Source organism: Limanda limanda, chromosome 2 (genome assembly GCF_963576545.1).
Source record: "Limanda limanda chromosome 2, fLimLim1.1, whole genome shotgun sequence".
Taxonomy (NCBI): Eukaryota; Metazoa; Chordata; class Actinopteri; order Pleuronectiformes; family Pleuronectidae; genus Limanda; species Limanda limanda.
In genome coordinates, this window is record NC_083637.1 from 15,621,255 (window position 1) to 15,642,011 (window position 20,757).

Consider the following 20,757-nt stretch of genomic DNA (forward strand, 5'->3'; position numbering starts at 1 on the left):
GAGACTCTGTCACTGAGCCAAACGATCACCATCAATCTCTGCACCCGAGAGGACGAGAAGATGAACATAAGGATGACAGTGAAAACACACAACTACTCCATAAAACTGCTGAACAAAAAGTAAAGGATCAAGCCTCTCGCTCAGCAGAAATCATTTATTTTGCTCCCTTTACATTGTCAGTAAAAAATCTTACAGACACGACGTGACACACATGGAAAAACATGAAAAGCACCGACAGGAAATATAAACAGTCACTTCATAGAACCAAGTAAAAACATCATGATGGAAGAAATGTACACAGACATAAAACAATGAAAGTAAATTAGTAACGCTCTGCTTATTTATGTTATTAAATCAAGTTTTGCACCTACAGGGGAGAATAACAACATCATGACATAAATATGGTAATAAGCAGCCAGAAGGTAAACTGTAAATACATTACACAAACATGCGCACACACACTCGCATCATACACACCTCAAGAGGATTGACATGGACCCTATTTAGCCTGCTAGTTATGAAAAAGGGAATTAAACAACAATACTCTACATAAAACAAGATACAGTATAAAGGATCTTGACTTGTAATTCTCATAAATTCAATGTAACACATACTCTAGAGATTGAAGACTGGCCTAAGGAGAATTTTTAATATTCATACAAAATAATGAAGCCCTAATCTTTAATGCTTAGACTCTCTACATCCGACAGAGGGGGTCACAGCTGACAGAGAAGGGGCCAGTCTATTGACTTTGAGAGGAGCTGAAAAGTGCTTTTAAATCCTGGATGTGGAGAGGATGTCCTCCACCAGGTGCTTGTAGACCCAAGCGTCTCCCTTCAGCCGCTGGCGCCGGACACCGACCACCTCAGGCCTCTGCAGCAGGCACACCTCCAACTCAAACGCCATCGTCACCTTCCCGAAGTCGCCCCAGGTCTGACACTTGAGGGTGTATCTGAATGGAAGGCAATAAAACATAGAGAAACATTAGGATTTGAAACTGCTAAGAAAAATAAGAGAAAAATACAAGTTAACCGACAAAAGGTTTGTGCTCTTACCCTTTCTGTATGAAGTCGACATTTTTCTGCGGCAGGATTGCGAGGATCTGGTTGAGTATCTGGTCCGGATTCGTCTGACTCGTCAAAGTCACGTTGTATTGTGCCTGAAGGAAAACACACACAGATCAACAACGCTGCCTAGTAATGTGCAAAAATGTTTTAAATATTTGACAATTCATTTCTATTTAGGTAATTTACTAAAGAAAACAACTAAACATTTTCTGGCTCCAGTTAGGAAGAAATATTGCTCAATTTCAAGATGTTATATTGTCATACGCGGTTTCAAACTATGTTCCTTCGACTCATCTAATCAATGAATCTAAGGAGATCAGAACTAGCAGCACTGTGTTTTAGATGAGACATAGCACATGTGATTCCGTCTCCCTGCATGTACCTTGATCTTGCGCGGGCCGTCCCTCAGGCCTCGTCTCTTGCTGGGAGTGAGCATGGTGATCACCTTATCCAGACCTCTCTCCAGAGAACCAAACACCTTCCCTCCTCTCTTCTTCTTGCCGCTGTCTCCTGTAACGGCCATGTCCAAAGACCGAGACCTGCAGAGCAAATGGGAAAAGCGTGTAATAACTCTGGGTTGACATTTGATCCAAGTTGCTGTCACCTGTCCATTATTGTGCCCTGTAGCATTTCTGATTCTTGACATCATTCATTGAGATTCAAACTGTCTTATCAGGGAGTCAGGCTGCTGATGGTCATGCATTTAGGTTTGGAATAACAGTTTCGGTTCGGTCTGTGCTGCCCACCCGAACATCTCCTGTTACCTTAGATGGGTGAACTTCAGTCTTCCCTAAGATTTAGGCGTTACGCTGCTCAAACACTTCCTACACCCCCCCCTTTCTTTCACCTCCTAGCCTCGCCCGTCCCTCAGGTTACTCACCTTCTCTCAGGACTGAAGGCCAATATGTCCGTGTTTGCAGGTTCCTTGTTCTCAACTGTTCTCTTCTTGGTTTGTTCCTTAGAGCCACTGCCTCCATCTACAAGATGCAAAGGGAGAGAAATGGTTTAAAGGACCTCAGCATCTCCAGAGAGAGCATATAAAATGGGAAGGCTTAGATTGAATGTAAAAAGTCATGAATACAGCTCTTTGATTGTTTGCATAGCACTAGCTGGCTTTCATACTGAACACCAATTCTTTGGTGTACACAAACAAGTAGTCTGACACACACACCCACATTCTTGCGCTTCTATCTTATTGAGGCTACTCATTGACATGATACATTTACCAGCCCCTTACCTTAACCATCACAACTAAATCCCTGACCTTAAACCTTAAACCAAGTCTTAACCCTAAGACAAGCCTTTGAAAAAGTGTGGACCCGCCAGAATGTCCTCACTCCGTAATGTCTGTTCTCAAAATGGTCCGCACAAATATATAAGCACAAGTACACGCACACACACACTCACAGGTAGGCTTTGGTGGCAAGAGAACACATGTCACTACAGCCCACGAGGGACAGCGAGCAGAGGAAAGAGACAGCTACACCTGTCACGGCACACGCCTGGGGACAGACCACTGTGCTCGTGTGTGTGTGGACAAGTGTGTCACAGGCAGCATGTCTGTGCTGTAGACATGCTGCGCTAGAACAGGCGGCTGGACAGAGAGAGAGCAGGACCGAGCCCGGACACTTCAACACCAACCGGCTCTGTGGCGGAGCATTGACTGAGTTTATAGTGGAAACTAATGAGGCTGGACATCTGAGCAGAGGATTCACCTTGACAAATAATCAAGACTTTAATGATTCTCCATTCATATTAGTGTCCTTCATTTACAGATAAGTGAATAGAATTAGCTTTCCTGATAATAACCTCACCTTTGAGTTGACAGTGATAAGTGTGTGTGTCCATTCACAGTGGCGTAATGACAGTTAAATCATAGAAATATGAGTGGCTTCGGGATAAAAACAGGGCCAATAAATGAGTTTATTACCAGAAGACAATTTACTTGCAAATGTGTGGCATGTGAACGTGGCACTTGTGATTATGAGAGCTGCATGAGACTGAGAGAGGGGCAGATAAAGGAGACTGGGCAATGTGCAGAGGGCCAATTGGCTAATTCAAATAATCTAATAGACATTGTGCATAAAGCTTTTTTTTGTTTGGACCAGAAACAATTACAGCACAAACACAAACTACAGTTTGAACTGAGACTACAGCCATTTGTTGAGAATCCAAGAGATTATTTGTACCTTTAGGTGTGAGTGCGTTGTTCTTGCCGTCAGTATTTCGATTGGGTGTGGTCAACACATTCTTGTGGCGTGCATTCTTCTTACTGGACGCCGGAGTTCGAGGAGGAGGCAAAACAAAAATGTCTACATCTTTCTCTTGAACAGCAATATTCTCCTTGTTATCAGGGGTTTGCTGTTGGTCTCTGTCCCTCCTCTCCTGGCGATGCTGCGGGGTCTTCCGCCCCCTCTCTGGAGTCGGGCTGTAAGCACATCTTCTCTCCACTGATGGAGATGCCAGATGTCTCTTTAGGAGGAAGCGTGAAATGTGGCATGAGTATATTTCTCTGGAAGACTCATAAAACATGCCCCAACAGAGAAGGTTTTTATCCAAACATGCTCCTTTTTCTGAACCTTCTCTAAAAGGGACAAAAAGAAAAAGCCTATTTTCAACCCAACTCTCACACACCTTGTCTTTGTTGGTTGCACATCCGTCTGGCTGCCCTCTGACCCCCTTGGGGGTGTGTTGTTTGATTGCAATCCAGGGACAGTCATCAATGTAGTCTGAGCCAAAATCCACAGCATCTTCATCCTCGCTATAATGAAGAGCTTCCCTTGTCTTAACGAAAGAGAGAAAATCAGAAATGAAGAACAACAACATTTGGTACTGGTAAACAGTGGGAAAAACCCAGTGCAGACAGCAGAGCATGGTGGGCATTGTGGTCCCGAGTCTGACCTGTAGACCCTGTTGAGAGGGGGAGTAGGAGTCCTCACACACAGTTGGTTCAGGGCGCAGACGGACAGGTTTTCCCCTCTGTTTCTTTGACAGCAGCAGCAGGTAGATAGCTGTGGTGTGGTCGTACAGCCACTGTGGAATCATAGTTATGTAAACTATCATGTTGACACAACATCCACATATTGTAATTTCGTCATATAAACACAAAATGAGTTGATCAGTAGATCTGATCAGCATAATAGACATCATTGTCAACATTAAATAGTGCGATCCAAGTGGCACACACCTCCTTCACCAGTGCTGTGGTGCTCTCTCTCGACCGCTTCATGGTGACGGCCATCTCAGTGATACAGTCCTCATCTATGTGACCAAGCTACACAAAAAACAACAAAAAAGGATTACTGGAAAAACAAGACTGACACCTTCTGTATGTGTGCAAACTAATACCACATTTCTCAAAAAATAATTGATCATATTTTTTGTTGAGGATTCTGGGCCTGTTCTGTGGAAAAGTACTTCTGCAGTGACTGGAGCAAATAGAAGAGATAGAAACTCAAACAGAATCAGATACTGACGTGTTTGGTGTTGTGCATTTCTGTTATATAAATATATATATTTATTATACAGCTTATAGGTGTGTGTTTGTGTGAGTGTACCGGCTGCCTGCTGAACCACTCCACAGGGCTGTTGTAGTCCTTCAGCACCCAGGGATGGTCCAGTAGATGGCGAACAGCAACACGCCGTTTGGGGTCCACCTACAGGACACACACAGAAACTACAACTGAATTTGCAACATAATACACAACCAATGTTTTAGAAAATCCCAATTTTAAAAGTTGTATTTAAATTCAAGCAGTTAAAATCCAGTGAATAACATTAAGTGATACAAAGGTCTGCAAAACTGAAAATAATACCAATAATCTCTCATTTCATAGCAAACAGGCTTTTTCAGCAACCTTCCTGCAGCAATGGAGGTAAAGTTAGCTTTGAAATTTAATGCAAATAATTCAAAAAGCTGTCCCACCTTTAGCTGATTATTTACAAACTCTTTACAAAAGTTGTGATGTAACAAACGTTACTGCCTCTGATGCGTTATCAGGACAATACTGTGCTGCAGCCGTACACAGATTCAGACAAAGATTTTGAAATTATATTTTGGTTTGGGTCGGTGTTATTTGCAAGGCTGGTTTTTTACACTGCACACGTCTGTAATCAGGGAAACAAGCATTCACTATGTGTGTTAGGGACAGAATAACCCAAACTAAGTGCAACTTACAGTAACCGCGCCGGGGTCGGACTTTAGTTTTCTCTCTGGCTTTTACAGGTTCAGTCAAATGTGAACAACTGTGGTGACCATGAGGCTGAGAGGACAATAAATACAAATAGATAAAAAACGGGAAACTGAATAATCAAAGGATTTACCTGCATCATCTGATTGAGGAGGAGGACACTACCCGGAGAGAGCCACCGGGGGTTTTCGTATTTACCTCTCTGAAGATGTTAAACACATAAACAACCACATTATGAAATAGAAATAAATCATAAACATAAAAGGTTTCCCTTATTTAAAGATTTCTTTAAGTGGTAATATAATATTGTATAAGGTCAAACAACCACTGTAGGGGTGGCCTCCAAATATTTAGAAGCAATGAAATAATTTTCTATTTTTATACAAAGATTGGAAAATGTCATCAGCAGCAGTTCACTCACTGTTATCTTCCTGTAGAGGACCATGCAGTTCTCGTCATCGAAAGGCAGGTATCCACAGAGCAGAGCGTACAGCAGCACCCCCATGCTCCAAACATCCGCCTGGAGGTTACACATCACACAGCAATATTTCTCCTTTAAGTGATACAGCCAGGATTTCACAGCTCAGTTGCACAGAGTCATGCGCCAGTGAATATGCTCAAGACACCATGAAGAAGCAGGGTTGTGGAACAGGCAGGTAGCAGGCTAAGTGAAAAAATTAAGTTCTGTGGGTTTAAAGAAGGGCAAATCTTGGAAATGCCACCCCAATGGTTCTTAAAATTGTAAATGGCCCGGGTGTGACCTCTCTCACCTCTGAGCCGATGTATGATTTTCCCTGGATGAGTTCAGGGGCGGCGTAGGCCGGGCTGCCACAACACGTCATCAGCTCATAACCCAGGCCCCCCTAAGAGAGAGAGACCACCACAGGAGAGTCAGATCACACACATTGCATGTGCATACTGGGTTAGTATTCTGTAATGAGTATTGGAGCCAGACTGATACTGGATTTTTGGGGCCAATGCAGAGTTTAGGTATGAAAAAAAAAACCATTAATATATTCGTCATATAAACACATATACATGTGCTACAGATGCTGCTTTGTATGGTAAATAAAGGGAATCAGAGCGCGGCCTGGTGGACAAACTATGCGATGACACCATATCTAAAATACCCCAAGCAAAGCAACCTGCTCTGTATAGAAGCTTCTTAAACAATTTTCCCATTGGTGCACATTGGAAGGCAGACCAATTTAACGGGGAAAGGCCAATACTGACCAATACAAATCAGGCGATTGATATTAGTTTGACTCAGAGAACTGTGTTGGGATTCAGGTATCAGGTTATATTGCTTCCTGAATATCAGACATAACTTTGTAGCTTTGTTACACTTTCACTCTTTCAGCCTGTGATAGGACTGATACAGGGTTTCAGGGAGTGAGTGGCACTGGTGTTGCCAAACAGTTCCGCTCGCTTGCTGCCTTACTGTGAGCTGGCTTTGAAGACTCGTCATATTTCATTGATCTTTCAAAATGTCTGATGAGGTTTGTGGTGTGGAAATGTTTGAACGATCAGTTGCCAATGAAACAGGCCAACCTTAATACTTTGTACTTCTTCCATTCCTTTCATATTACAGGGGGAAATAGGTTACAGGCTAAATATGTTTGATATGCACAGAGGAGGACAGGAAGTGTGATGTTTTACCTTAGGTTTGGCACAAAGGCCAAAGTCTATGAGCTTCAAATTGTGGTTTTCATCAATCAACAAGTTTTCCTGGAGTTCAAAGAGACAAATATTACAGCAGACGTTAAAATCATATGAAACAGCGGTAACCTCGACACAATTTGCTGCAGGTTCGCTCAGACAGAGGAGGTTTTTACCGGCTTGAGATCTCGGTGTGCATATCCCTGACTGTGGACGTAAGCCATCGCTGACACTATCTGTCTGAAAAACACTCTGGTCTCCTCCTCTGACAGACGGTCCTTTGCTATGATGTAATCAAACAACTCCCCACCTGGGCAGTACTGAGAGAAGAGAGGGACACAAAATAGCCACATGACTCAACATGCCACTATCACACACACATACACACAACCGTATTTTCTGTGTGTATGGTGTAATCTTGTGTGCTTACCTCCAGCACCATGAAGATCTGTGTGGAAGTCTCTATGACCTGGTAAAGACGACACACATGCTGATGACTCAGGTTCTTCATGGCATCAATCTCCACCTTCACACGCGGCAGATCATCCTGGAAGGGAGAGAAATGACAAATGTTTTCACTTTATTTTTTTACATGTACCTACAGGTGCTTTCAGACATCCACTCTAGTCTGGATGTTTCACTGGATCTTTCCAGGGAAGCATGTGAGAACGCAAATGTCTGGGCATGTGACTTCCACAGCAGAATCTATACATCATCTCTTTCCTGCTGCATGCTCTACCCAGGTGCCATCTCTCGTCTGAATGCTCTGGACATTTCCCTGTTTTTGTGAATGCATACCCAGGAAGTCTCCTGCTGTGTTAAACATATGGGAAAGGCAAATGTGCACCAAATTTTCCAGACATTTTCTAGAGTTCAGGTCTGAAAACGGATTGTAATGCTGTAAATCTTCAAAACATTGATGTCTATGTCTGGTGTATTCTGCTCGTCGTCTACTGAGTGAGTTTTAAATTATTTGTGTTTTTGTACTTTTGTGTTATGAAGACATCCTGAAGATGAGCAACCTTCCAAACTTTGTGGTAGAAAAAGGAGATAAGATCAAAAACAATAATAAAAAAAACACGAATAAAGTGGCGAAAGCAGGTCAATCTAAAAAATGGTTGACTTTGTTTAAAAGAAAATTAATAAAGCAAAATCATTTTCTTTAAAATGCAAACTTTTTTGCAGCTGCTGGTTGGAGAAAGCAGAAATGTAAGCCTCCTTCAGCTCTTTCATTTAGTCAAATTAAGAGTGCACATTTTACATTATTTGTTGACAATGAAATTAATGAAATTAATTTTTTAAACTAACAATTTAGTAGCACTTAAATGGCACTTACTTACAGCATTTTGTAGTTTTGCTTTATTTTTGAAGAAATTTTACTTTCTTGATTCTTGTTGTTCTTGGTTTGTACCCTCGGGGTTGAATGCACTTATTGTAAGTCGCTTTGGATAAAAGCGTCAGCTAAATGAAATGTAATAATGTAATGTAAAATGACCTCTTTCTGACTTACCCCCAAATCTTTCTTGTTCATGATTTTAATGGCAACCTTCTCTCCACTCAGGAGGTGTCGACCCAGCTTGACCTTAGCGAAGCCTCCTGGAAAACACACACACACACACACGGTTCACAGCTCACAGTGGAGACAATACACCGACAGAGCAACAAGAAGAACCATCAACATGGACATTACCTGAGCCGATGGTCTCGTAGACCTCATAGTATCTGTGGAGCTCGTCGGCTCCGCGGGGCTCGGTCCTTTCCACGGGCATCGTCCCCTCCGCAGCCGCTCGGTGAGACACTTCCTGCGGCCGGAGAACAAGGTTCGCAGCGGCGATGTTAAACTCAACTCACCGAAAACACCGAAACCAGCCAGAACCGGGAAAACTATCTTTGCGTTCGGCGTTAACATTAGCAAGTTAGCACCGAGTCTAAGCAACATGCTGTGGTTAGCTAACTAGCTTCACCAATGCAGAGCAGACGAGTTCAGACAAAAGTCTATAGCATAGCAAACTGTGAGTAGAAGCTGAGTGAGTGAAGTTACCTGAGTTAGAGGGAAAACTTGAGAGGATGGAGGTGAAGTCCGGAACAACAACCATGAGCAGAAAACTCAGCTCTGTCACAAATGTTTCTCTCACAAGTTTGAATTTCGTACGTTGACGTTGACTTCACTTCCGGTTTCCGTTTGGTGCTTCGTTTGCGCCCTTGTGGTGAAGAATAGTCACTGCAGCCATTAAACAAGAGGTCTGTACGCAGATGAAGTGGAAAGAATATTAGAAACATCAAGTAAAAGTACCAAACTGTGGTAATTACCAGATAAAAGTATGTATGTATTATAAGGAAAATGTAGACAAAGTATTAGAGGGGAAAACACTAAATGCAGGGATTGTTGGATCAGTGGCCCAATTCCTATAAGGATTGATTACTTTAAACAGTGTGGAAATGCAACGCAATGATACGATATTTTCTGATATATATGTCATGGAGTTAATGACAGACAAATGCATTTAACAACAGTAAAAAAGTAAATTAACTTTGTTACATCCCTCCACTGGGTTTTAAATCATGGGGGTCACCATGGGTTCATCTACAAAAATGACCACAAAGACTCACAGAGCGACAAGGAAAAGAGAAACAATATAAGGTCAAAGAAAACAAGGCAACCACAAAGACACCTAAAACAACGATGAAGCAACAACAGATGTAAAACATCTACAAGAAGACAGAAAATGCGATGGAAAAGAGACAGTACTACAAAGAGATGTAGCTCGACCACCAAGACACGCAAAGTGACGAGAAAGAGACAATGCAATCACAGAGAAGCACAAAACAATCACAAAAACATGCAAAATGACGACAATGGGAGGACAAGCTACAAACTGTTTTGTGTTTTCCCATTTCCCAGTGTGGGTGTCTTGGTTCGATATGAGGGGTGGGGGTGGGGGGGCCTTTTATTTTACCCCTGAGCAAAGACAAGAACATGTAAGTTACAGTAAGAAAGGCAAAGCAGCAAAAGTCAGCACCGAGAAGCAGGAACCATTAAATACTTGGTGTTCCCATCGTGTATAATGATTTACACAATGGATATGTCATCAAAGCAGTAAAATGATTATCTTTTAATATTCTGAAAATGTTGCAAGTGTTCTTCTATATTAAATAAGGAAAAGTGATCTGATGTTCATCCCAAGAGGCAGTCACCAATTCACCCAACCAATATGTCCTTGTACCTGCCCTTTACAAACCTTGGTGTTCACCCTCAGCCCCACCCAGGGCTTCCACTGCGGTTACTCAAAATGAAATGACACACCAAACAAACAGTGCTACATTGCATAAGTACAGCAACACTTCTCTGAAAGGTAGTGGTTAGCGGAAAGATTTACTTGCCTAAGTACTTTGATGTGCATTTATGGGCAGGTACACACAACCTGAGGGATGGAACTCCTCCTGTGTGTCGCAATGCGCAAACTGCTTAGCTTGACCCGGTCGGTATGCAGCCGCAGCAGCTGACCACAGAGAGAGGTGCATTTATGGTGTCAAGAGGTGTGTGTGTATGTGTGTGTCTTCACCTGCACCAGTCTTGAGCCTGTAATTAGGGAAACAGGAAGAGGTGAGGACAGAGACCCCTGACTGGGTTATAACAGACCCCTGCCTACCTGTCAGCCACCAGTAATGACTGCACACACTCTCACTGTCAAAGTTTGCGTGATGTACAGAAAAGGCCACATTAACTCATCCTGTCTTGGTCACTGTTCTTTCATTAGATGCATTGGCGAGGAACAACACACTGCACCTGGTCTGTTAGGACACCCACAGCAAGATATCATGCTTTTGAGGCCAGTCACGCATCAGCCCGTAAAATGTTTATGGAGTGAAAATATCACAACTTGACACAAGTCCAACATGGACAGAAAGCTGCAGAGGAATTTCGGTGATTGATCAGTGGTTGTCCGGTGTTTCTCATGGTCGTTAGGGAAGGAGCTGGTCGTTAGGGGAGTAACCGGTGGTTAGGGGATGACCAGGTGTCAGCGGGATGACAGAACCCCTCATTTGGTTTCTGGGGCATCTGGCCAGGACGGGACAGAGGGACATCAAACAGCCCACAGCTGGAGGAGGAGAGAGGGGAAGGCGAGTGAGAGGAGAGGAGAGAAATGGAAAGGAGAAGGCGAAGAGAAGGAAGTGGAGAAGAGAGTAACATTTAAAGGGATTGTGAGGGAAACAAATCTTTCCTTTTCAGTGGTTAGATTAATTTCAGTTGACTATATTGTTCATTCTTTGTGTCTTTTACTATTTTGTCTCCTTTTCCCCTGCGGTTAGTGTGGCCAGCAAGGACACACACACACACACACACACACACACACACACACACACACACACACACACACACACACACACACACACACACACACAGACACACACACACACATGCACACACTCACACACATATGCGCGCACACACACATACACAAAGAATTATAAACAAGACAGAGAAACACTGACAAAACACATTTTAAATAGTCGCACATGGTCGATTCTCACGAAACCAGTTATAGGCTTCATGTTTTGTTTTGTTTTTTACAAATCTAACAGTGAGAGCTTTTTCATTCCCAAATCAGTATGATCTCACAATTTTACTGCATATTAAAACTCATTTTCAATGTACTGGAACATACAGCCGGTGGGTGTTCCCCCTCTGGGTCCTTTTATAAGATGCATCACAACTTTGTGTTCGTTCGAGAATAAAAATAATAGCGGTTGTAATGATTTGGAGGGCAAGCTCTGTTACAGTCAATGGTTTTAACAGACGGTTTGCTCATGGAGGCCTGAGCTTTTGCCAGTTAAACATCACATACAAGCCTTAGTGCACTCTCCTCAGCTAAATCCAGATATAACCTCTAATAGCTGTAACTCCATCATCTGTCCAAAAGGCGATATTATTAACATGTATGTTTTCAGATTGGTTAAATATGTTTTTGGAGTACAGGCCTGTGTTTATGGCCCTGTGCTTGTACATGTCACAGTTTGAGCAGATCCATGTGTTAAGGAGCTGCTGTGCCACTTCCAGCTGCTCCCAGGGACTCACAGCGTGTGTGAGTGATCAGACGTGGCAGCTATTAAGCTGTCACAGTGCAAAACAGACGTGGAATCCCGAGCAGTGCCTGTCGTGCACAGTATTCCCTGACAGACTTCTGGAGGCTCCCAGAATGCCTGTGTCATAGCTCCGTGACGACCAGCTATTCACTCCCGGGGAGCGACGTCCGAGATCTGGATGTGTGCCAGAGAGGAGGGAGAGAGAAAGAAGAAAAAGGAGAGGTTTCAATGGGATGTGCAGCTTTTAGGTTTTAATGTGTGTGCTGCAGCGTGCACATCGGCGCACTAGTCAAAGGTCAAAGGGCACAGAGCCAGACACTTACATGGAGACGCAGACACATGGGGGCGGAGGAAACAACACACTGGCATCAGCTCTCTCTGCCGCCTCAAGCATCTTCATCCTCAGCTTTACAGATTTACAGTCAGCTTGAATCATGGTGCTTCGCCAGCACGTGACTCCTACACAGGATCTTCCACACGCAAAGTACACAACACACACACAATCGCGTAAAACTACTTCAGGTTCTTATAGAAGTTTCGGAATTCTCATTCCTGGCGATTTCACACCCATGTTGTGAGCAGCTGCGGTGTGGATCAGCTGGGGGAGACCTTCTTTTTCAGACTTTAACGGTGGTTTCTGCTCACACACACGCACAAAACAGATAGGAAAATATATTGTCTCTGCTCCATCCCACTACATTTCTCCACACAGCGACATTAGGCTGCATTTAAAAGCCGTTTCTGATATTTATAACTCTCCCTCTCTCCTAACTCCCCCAACATAAAACAGTGGAAAGTTGGGGCGCCAGGCGAGCTTCACTGCATTGGTGTGCTTGCAGGGCTCAGAACACTCCTGTGCCCAGAACTAAAACATTCAGCCAGGGGAATATATTGCACCCATGTGTGTACGAACTTCTCCAAAACATTTATGTCCATGAAAATATTACCATAACCCGTCAAGATGAAGACGTCGGCTGTGTGTCACTGTTGGGTTTTGATTCCCGGCCAGTGGATTTATAGTAATTTTCGGAATCAGATTTTTTCCCCCCTACATGGCACGGTGGAGAAATGAAGTCACTGTAAAATCAGCATCCTTTGTGTGTTGAAGGCAAAATGAAACAATTTAGAGAATAACAGTTCTCTTCATGTTTTGTGCTTTTTCTGTATAACTGAAGTGTTTTTGTGTCCATGAAACAGAGAAAATGCGATATAATTGTGCAAAGATTACGCATATTTTTTCGGTTATCCTCGTTCCAGGCTCTTTCTTTCTGCAGTATTTTTAATTTTGATATCCTTCATTTTTTCCATCATTGCAGAAATGTAAAGCGGAATAACTGAGGACAAGACGAGCCTTATAAAGTGAAAAACAAGAAGTGGGTGGAGAAATGAGAGCGAGATCAAGACTGAGGATCGCCAAAGCCTCACAATCTTGCATGACCATTCACAGGCAGAGATATTGGTTTTGGATGAGATGTAGGATACAGGAGCCAGTCTGCACACACACACACACACACACACACAATCACACACACACACACCCACGCACACACACACACAGTTGTCACAACATCCAAAGTTGAGGTGCAAGTGGGAGTGACCTCAACTTGAAGTAACCGTGCCTACCCTTTTCAAACACTTTCTCTCAACATCTCTTCTTTGTCTCTTTCTTTTCCCTCCCACCCTCAAGCCAACCCCACCTCACAAGCACACACACACACTCCCATTAAACATGTGTGTGTACGTGTGTTTGTGAGTGTCCTCCCTCAGTCTCTCCATGGCTGAATTGTGGCAGCAGCTCGGTTCCCCGCAGCAGCTTCGAGCTCTGGCTCGCCTCTTCTTCATTTGTCTTCTCTGCCCTCCCTCAGGTGCTCTTCCCTGGGATAACAAAGCCAGTGCATCCCCTCTGGAGGTAAGACATCCACATTGTCATGTAAATGTGTAAATGCTTTAATTTGAAAGTATATGAAAGCTATTTAAGAGTTGCGTTTGAATTTACAATCCACAAGTCAAATCAATTTAAAATCTGGTAGTGAGCAATAGTTGCATGACAGTCCACCAGTTGTTGTAGATTATCTCTGTCTTTTTCGCTAACTAATCCCTGACAACTCCAGCTTTATCCGATTATGAATAAAAAATAAGAAAAAAGGAGCACAAAAGGCTTATTCATAGAAAGAATAGAAGAGATCAAGTTAAAATGTGCTAAATGTTCAGAGGAGGAATGGAGAGAAACACAATAAATGTTCCCCAACTCAAACCAACTGTTGGACTGGATGGAACAAGCGGTGGGATTTCCAGGAGCAGAGAGGGAGAGAGAGAGAGTTGGAGAGCAGGATGGATGAGTGAGGCAAAAAAAGAGCAGCGATGTGATCCAGTGGAATTTATGATTATACCGCTGAAACTGATGCCTGTGACGGTGCAACTGTGGCACGGGGAGCATGCAAAGAGTGCCTGCATGTACATGACTGGGCTTTGTGTGCATTTAAGTGTGTGTTGTGTGTGTTGGCAGGGGTTTGAGGTGGTGAAGGGGAATTTCTCTCGGACTTTCCTGCGCGTTGGCTACCACAAGGTTGCAGAGATTCCAGCAGGAGCGCAAAACATCAGCATACAGGAGACAGTGAAGAGCAGAAACTACCTAGGTACACACAAACACACACACACACACACACACACACACACACACACACACACACACACACACACACACACACACACACACACACACACACACACACACACACACACACACACACACACACACACACACACACACACACAATGACAACAGAGATGTGTGTAGCCTGACAAACAGTGATGGATGAACGTGGGGTTTTCCTCCAGCTCTGCAGACCCAAACTGGAGTGTCTGTCATCAACGGAAAGTGGGTGATTGACAGGCCTGGGATCTTCGTCGCCGTGGGAACACAGCTGACGTACCGACGACCCAATGAAATCCGCTCTCGCCTCGGAGAGTCCATCACGGCGCCTGGGCCGCTCACTGAGGACCTGCACGTCTACGTGAGATGCAAAAATTGCAAACACTTTTGAAACAGCTGCAAATACCTTCTGTCTCTTATTCAAATGCAAAAGTAGATATAGTTAATAATACCTTTCAAATGACATTACTACATATCATGATATACCTAATCTCCATCTCGTTTCCATAGTTGATCTACCAGCAACCAGGACCTGGTGTATACTATGAATACAGTGTACCTTTACAAACCACAGAACCCACTCCTGAACCACATGCACCTTCTGGTATACTTCCCCTGGGTAAGTGCACACCCCTAACATGTATAAACACACAAACCTTCTGCTAAAGCTGTATTACCGTGAACCTAAAGGACCACGGCGCCATTTTCTCATACTACAGATTCTGGTTTTGCCCTCAGGGATCGTAACACAGAACAGATGCGTCTGTTTGTGTCCTCATTCAGTGTCATAGTAACACCAACATGTATCCCTTTTGAAAATTTGATTAGGATTTTGATAACATTCGATATAGCAAGCAGGCGGCCAAACTTACTTCTGGCGCACACTGAGGATATAACCGGTCACTTGGGCCGTATTTCATATCATTGCCTAATATTTAACATTAATCAAAGAAAAGATTTCTATTCACTGGCACTGACAAATAATTACTTAATTAAAATGGATTTCTCCTGAAAACAGGCGTCGTCAGTTGTTGTCTTAGCTCAGTTTAAAGGCGGGTGGAACTGTGTGAGAGGATGATTCCATGTATTGGTTAGAATGACGTAGGTGTTAATTCTCTCACTTGATATTCACAATGTAACATTTATAGGCAATATTCTCTTCCGCTTTTAGTTATTAACCTATCTAAATGTTTTATATTAGCATGAAATGAAACAATATGTGCAGTGCTGGACGTCACCCACTGCAACTGTGAACTGCCACTGTACGCTGCAAAGAGAAACCTCAATGCTTTTCCAAATATTTAATATCTTCTTTGTTTTGTGAGGTGTTACTGGGCTCGTTACGCCAAAATCCACAATCATTTTAGATTTCTTCCAGCTGTCTCTGCTTCCTTTCTGCATTGCCAGAGACTGCTGCACATCGACAGCACACTGCATAGTCCGGATTTTTTTTTACTTTGCATGCTGACTGAGTATTTGTGATTTACGTCAGCCTGTACACACCCACACTGTCCTCAAACACACCTAATGCCTTTCTTCTCTCACACGTCTGTAGACATTTTTGTTTCACCTCCCTCCGACTTTGTCCTTCTTGCAGTAGAGACGGTAGATCCATCCCTCTCAGGCGAGAAAACACACCCAGGTGACATGACCAACAATGACATCACCGAGGAGACACCGTCCCACAACCAGGTTCCCACTGAACCCAGCGTGAACTCTGACCTTCAGCCTACGTATACCTGGACGAGGAGTGGCCACACAGAGTGCAGCACAACCTGTGGCACTGGTGAGGAAACACACAGAACACCAAGAAACGTAAAAATAAAAAAAATATGGTTATTTAGCACTTACATATATATATATCTGTGGCTTTTTAAAACTTTTGCCAATGCAAAAACACCTTTCACAGAATATATAGGGATCTGCAAACTTCACATTGCAGCATAAATAAATAAACATTATATATAATAAGATGTTACAGAATCAAAGATGACATAAACACATTCAACAGGAAGCTTTAGATGAGGTTGTCAAAAACCCACAATACTGAAACTGCTGAAAAAATACACAGGCCTTGTACATCATTACTGTGAATGACAGCAACTTCATTGTCTGTCAAAATGTGAATGTGTACAGTGAAAAACACACGTTCACTTGCTTAGTCCTTTTCCTCTGTGTGTGTGTGTGTCTGTGTGTGTGTGTTTGTGCACTTGCCAGGCAGGCGTCAAGTGCTCTTGGAGTGTGTTGAGAAGGATTCACAGGCGACTGTTCCTGCTGACCTCTGTGACCCTGCACTTCAACCAGTAAACCAGTCAGAATTCTGCAACACACAGCCCTGCGCTGCTTAGTGAGTAAACCCCCCCTCCCCACACACACACTCACTCACTCACATACACACACACAGACACACACACACACACACACACAAACCACTATGTCTTACCAGGATGTTGCGAGGCGCTAGGGTATCAACTGTATGTTTGGTATGTTAGATATTTGGTCCACAGTGGCAGTGATCCATGAGAACTGTCAGTCTGAAACTCACATGTTTCTTCTGGGACTAAAACAGCAACATCTGACCTCACAGGTCAAAAAGAAGACAAGAGTTGACTTAATTTGTGATGATAGCAAACTGCTCTTAAATCCCCATCAGCCTCTCTCTTCTTCTCTGTGATTGGCCCACAGCTGGGATGTGGGGGAGTGGTCGGATTGCACCAAGAGGTGTGGCCCCGGCACTCAGCACCGACAGGTCATCTGCCGTCAGGTCACTCACGTCCATGCCAACGGGACAGAGTCCCAGGTTACCGTTGCACCAGAGCTGTGCGGGGTGTCTGATAGGCCGGTGACCAAGTCTACCTGTCAACTGAAAATATGCAGCCAATGGGATGTTCGATCCGAGTGGAGCTTGGTGAAAATACACACACACACACATCATCATCATCATCACAAACAACAACATTTACCATCAAAAAAACATTTCCCTCTCACCCGTCTCCCTCTGTCCCCAGTGTTCAGTGCCGTGTGGGGTGGGCCAGCGCAGCAGGGAGGTGGTGTGTCTGAGTAACCAGGGCGATGTGGAGGAGGATGACGAGTGCAACATGAACCTGAAGCCAGACACACTGCAAAACTGTGACATGGGGGCGTGTGCACGCAGCTGGTTCACCTCCCTCTGGAGCCAACGGGTAACACAGAATCTGTTCACACAGAATGTTCCTGAGTGTGTGTGTGTGTGTGACAAAAGAAAACTAGAACCACCCCTGTGCAGGTGTATCCCTCCACCAACCTGTGCAGTTTCAGTCCACATACCTCATATGAGGTCGTTGTGACATTTGATCACTGAAATCAATCAGCTTATATTTGAGTCCAAGTGACAACTGGTCGATATTTGAAGAAATTTCCTAAAGGCAGACTTGAGATATGTTAAAGAGGCCAAAATATCATTTTGTGAGGCCACCGTGACCTTGACCTTTGACATTTATTCCAAATTTGATATTATTCTCCGAAAGGACACACCTCTAGAGACATAAAAAGAAGTGAGATCATGTTGAATTCTTAAAACGACACTGATTTACTATGTACGTGCATGATAATCCTCAGTGCTCTGCAGAGTGTGGTCGAGGTAATCGAACCCGGACAGCTATATGCCTGATGGACCATGTGACTGACCTTCCATTGGACAGCTGTGAAGGGGATCGTCCAGCGGAGTTGACATCCTGTGACTCAGGCCCATGTCAGAACCGGCTGGAGTGGTACACAGGACCATGGGGTCAGGTAATTCCCACACACACACACACACTTGGAGTACACACAGAAACTGCTAAAGGAACATTTACTTACTGCAGCTTTTTCTGTGTGTGGAAGTGTTCTGCAGAGTGTGGGAACGGCACGCAGACTCGGAGCGTGGCTTGTATTTTCAACAACAACGGTCACATGGAGGTCGCTGACCGGCCGAAATGTTCGGATCTGCCTCAGCCAATCACAGCTCAGACCTGCAGCCTGAAGCCATGTGGTGCCCAGTGGTATTTCACAGAGTGGAGCGCGGTGAGTGTCCCAGAAGTCTCTCTGTCCTTCCACAGAACAAGCAACCAATCAAGTATCTGAGACATTTGACTCGATATCTCTTTTATTAAGAAATTTGGTTAACCCCTTTAAATGATGCCATCCTAGAATGGCAACCCAGTGCAAACTTTGTTTAGCGTATTCATATCACATGTACAATATGACAACAATGGTTCTTATAAGGCATCAGTTGCGGTGTCTAAATGTTGTCCTTATAAGGTGTTATATGTTTTGTGTGCCTCTTTTCTCCGTCTCTGTCACTTCAGTGTTCTCGGTCCTGTAACGGGGGCTACCGTGTCCGAGAGGCCCACTGTCTTGCTGACAGTGTTGCCCCGAGCGACCGCTGTGACCCCAGTTTGACCCCGGAGAGTCGAGAAGAATGCAATAAACAACCTTGTGTAGCCGAGATAAGTAAGTGTGACGAGCAGTTTGACACTGTGTCCACCGTCGGTGAGGCTGAGGTCACAGCCGGGTCAGGGAGGACGTGTTTGGAGTGGGATGAATCTGTGATGCTGTCATTGAATGTTGCCATGGTGAAGATGTTCATCACCTGCTGTCTCTGTGGTCAGCACCATCGGCTCACAGCACAAAGGTTCCCAGTTCAGATCCCAGCTTGGCCGGGCTCTTTCTGTATGGAGTTTCTTTCTGTTCTCCTACGAGGGTTTCTCCTCCACATACTCCTGCTTCCTCCCACTGTTAATTATTAGGTTTAGCTGATTGAAAAATTATTTTAATGAACATTTGTACGGTGGCCGAGAGAGCTCAACGCACTGCAAATTAAGAAAACAGATGCAAATAGATAAATACAAGTCCAAATTAAGAAAAGAACTACCTCAATTTGACAACACATGTGAATACAGAAATGTGCTGCAATTTGCGTAAACGACTGTGGAATTGTCTCCAGGAGACTTAAGTGATGAGCCTGGCTGTAGTTTAACGCTTTGTGAAGTTAATGAAGTCTGCCAAAGTAAAGAACAACTCCCAAAGTATTTATTTATCATAAACCACTTGGTGATATTAATTAATACTGAAAAAAGGAATGATAAATGATTTCTTCAGGTCTTACAGTAGCATGAAGCCCTTGTGTGTGTCACATGTGATCGGAGCACTGTGATGGAACTTCACAGGTTCTTGTGTCATCAAATTGAGGAAGTTGTTTTCTTAATTTGCGCGTTTTTAATATTTGCATGGGTTTTCTTAATTTGCTCTGCGTTGAGCTCTCTCGGGCCAATGTACATTTGTTTAAAAACAATTAACAAAGATCAGTAAGTGACTTATTAATGTACAAAAAAGGACAAGAACATCAAGTTGTCATGTTCAAAACACTTCTGATGTTCAGGGGTTCTGGTGAAATAAGTTGTAAACATCAACATGTTCGTGACACAGAGCATCAGGAAAATGTGACATGATATCTACAGTAAATCCTCTTGTCTCTTGTAGCAGCTCTGACATGATGTAACCAGCCTCCTTCTGGCTCTGAGCAGCAGTGTGGAGTGAATGACACACAAGAAAAGAATAACACTTGTCATGCTCCCCCCATTGTTATCCATTTCTCTCTTGTGTTTGTCTCTCCCTCCACAGGCCCATCATGCAGTGACCTGTATCATAACTGTATGGTGGTGGTTCAAGCCCGACTCTGCATTTACAATTACTACAGAGGGGTCTGCTGCGCCTCCTGCTCCCGTGTACAGAAAACGTACCCCAACTCGTTTCAAAAGAACCACATCCGAAGGTGATGCCGCCTCGAGAGGATTCAATTCACCTTAGGTCACAGCTCCGTGTGGAAACTGAGTGAGCGCTGTGAAAATGACTCCTAGTTCTGTTCGGAGAGAGAGATTAGTTTGATATCTAGACGCTCAGTCAGCGACAGACTAGCTGCCCAGGTAATCAGACACGGTCGTACACTATGTTTAGGTCCAAAGTGTTTTCATTCTCAGTGTAACTTTAAACTGGACTGCTCACGTTTGCTGATGTACTTAATCTATGTATTTATTCTTAATAAAACATTTATAACTTGTGGTACTCAGCGGATTTTGTTGTATTA

At 43.7% G+C, this 20,757-nt stretch overlaps 2 protein-coding genes across 2 annotated transcripts; one reads left to right on the forward strand and one right to left on the reverse strand.

Annotated features, from left to right (window-relative positions):
* Positions 1 to 238: 238 nt before the first annotated feature.
* On the reverse strand, positions 239 to 8,685 carry melk (maternal embryonic leucine zipper kinase). The gene is made up of 17 exons (XM_061093831.1): positions 8,607 to 8,685; positions 8,427 to 8,512; positions 7,347 to 7,463; positions 7,093 to 7,236; positions 6,917 to 6,985; positions 6,028 to 6,120; positions 5,679 to 5,777; positions 5,391 to 5,459; positions 4,625 to 4,723; positions 4,255 to 4,341; positions 3,969 to 4,100; positions 3,702 to 3,851; positions 3,257 to 3,539; positions 1,948 to 2,044; positions 1,450 to 1,606; positions 1,056 to 1,159; positions 239 to 952 (listed from the first exon to the last, which is right to left on the reverse strand). Exons 1-17 carry the CDS (start codon positions 8,683 to 8,685, stop codon positions 775 to 777), a joined length of 2,043 nt encoding a protein of 680 aa, XP_060949814.1. The 3' UTR covers positions 239 to 774.
* A 3,750-nt stretch (positions 8,686 to 12,435) lies between these two features.
* On the forward strand, positions 12,436 to 20,449 carry adamtsl7 (ADAMTS-like 7). The gene is made up of 13 exons (XM_061084719.1): positions 12,436 to 12,485; positions 13,769 to 13,910; positions 14,508 to 14,637; positions 14,840 to 15,015; positions 15,165 to 15,273; positions 16,252 to 16,364; positions 16,916 to 17,001; positions 17,340 to 17,562; positions 17,663 to 17,836; positions 18,252 to 18,425; positions 18,516 to 18,695; positions 18,980 to 19,124; positions 20,295 to 20,449. Exons 1-13 carry the CDS (start codon positions 12,436 to 12,438, stop codon positions 20,447 to 20,449), a joined length of 1,857 nt encoding a protein of 618 aa, XP_060940702.1.
* The last annotated feature ends 308 nt before the right edge of the window (positions 20,450 to 20,757 follow it).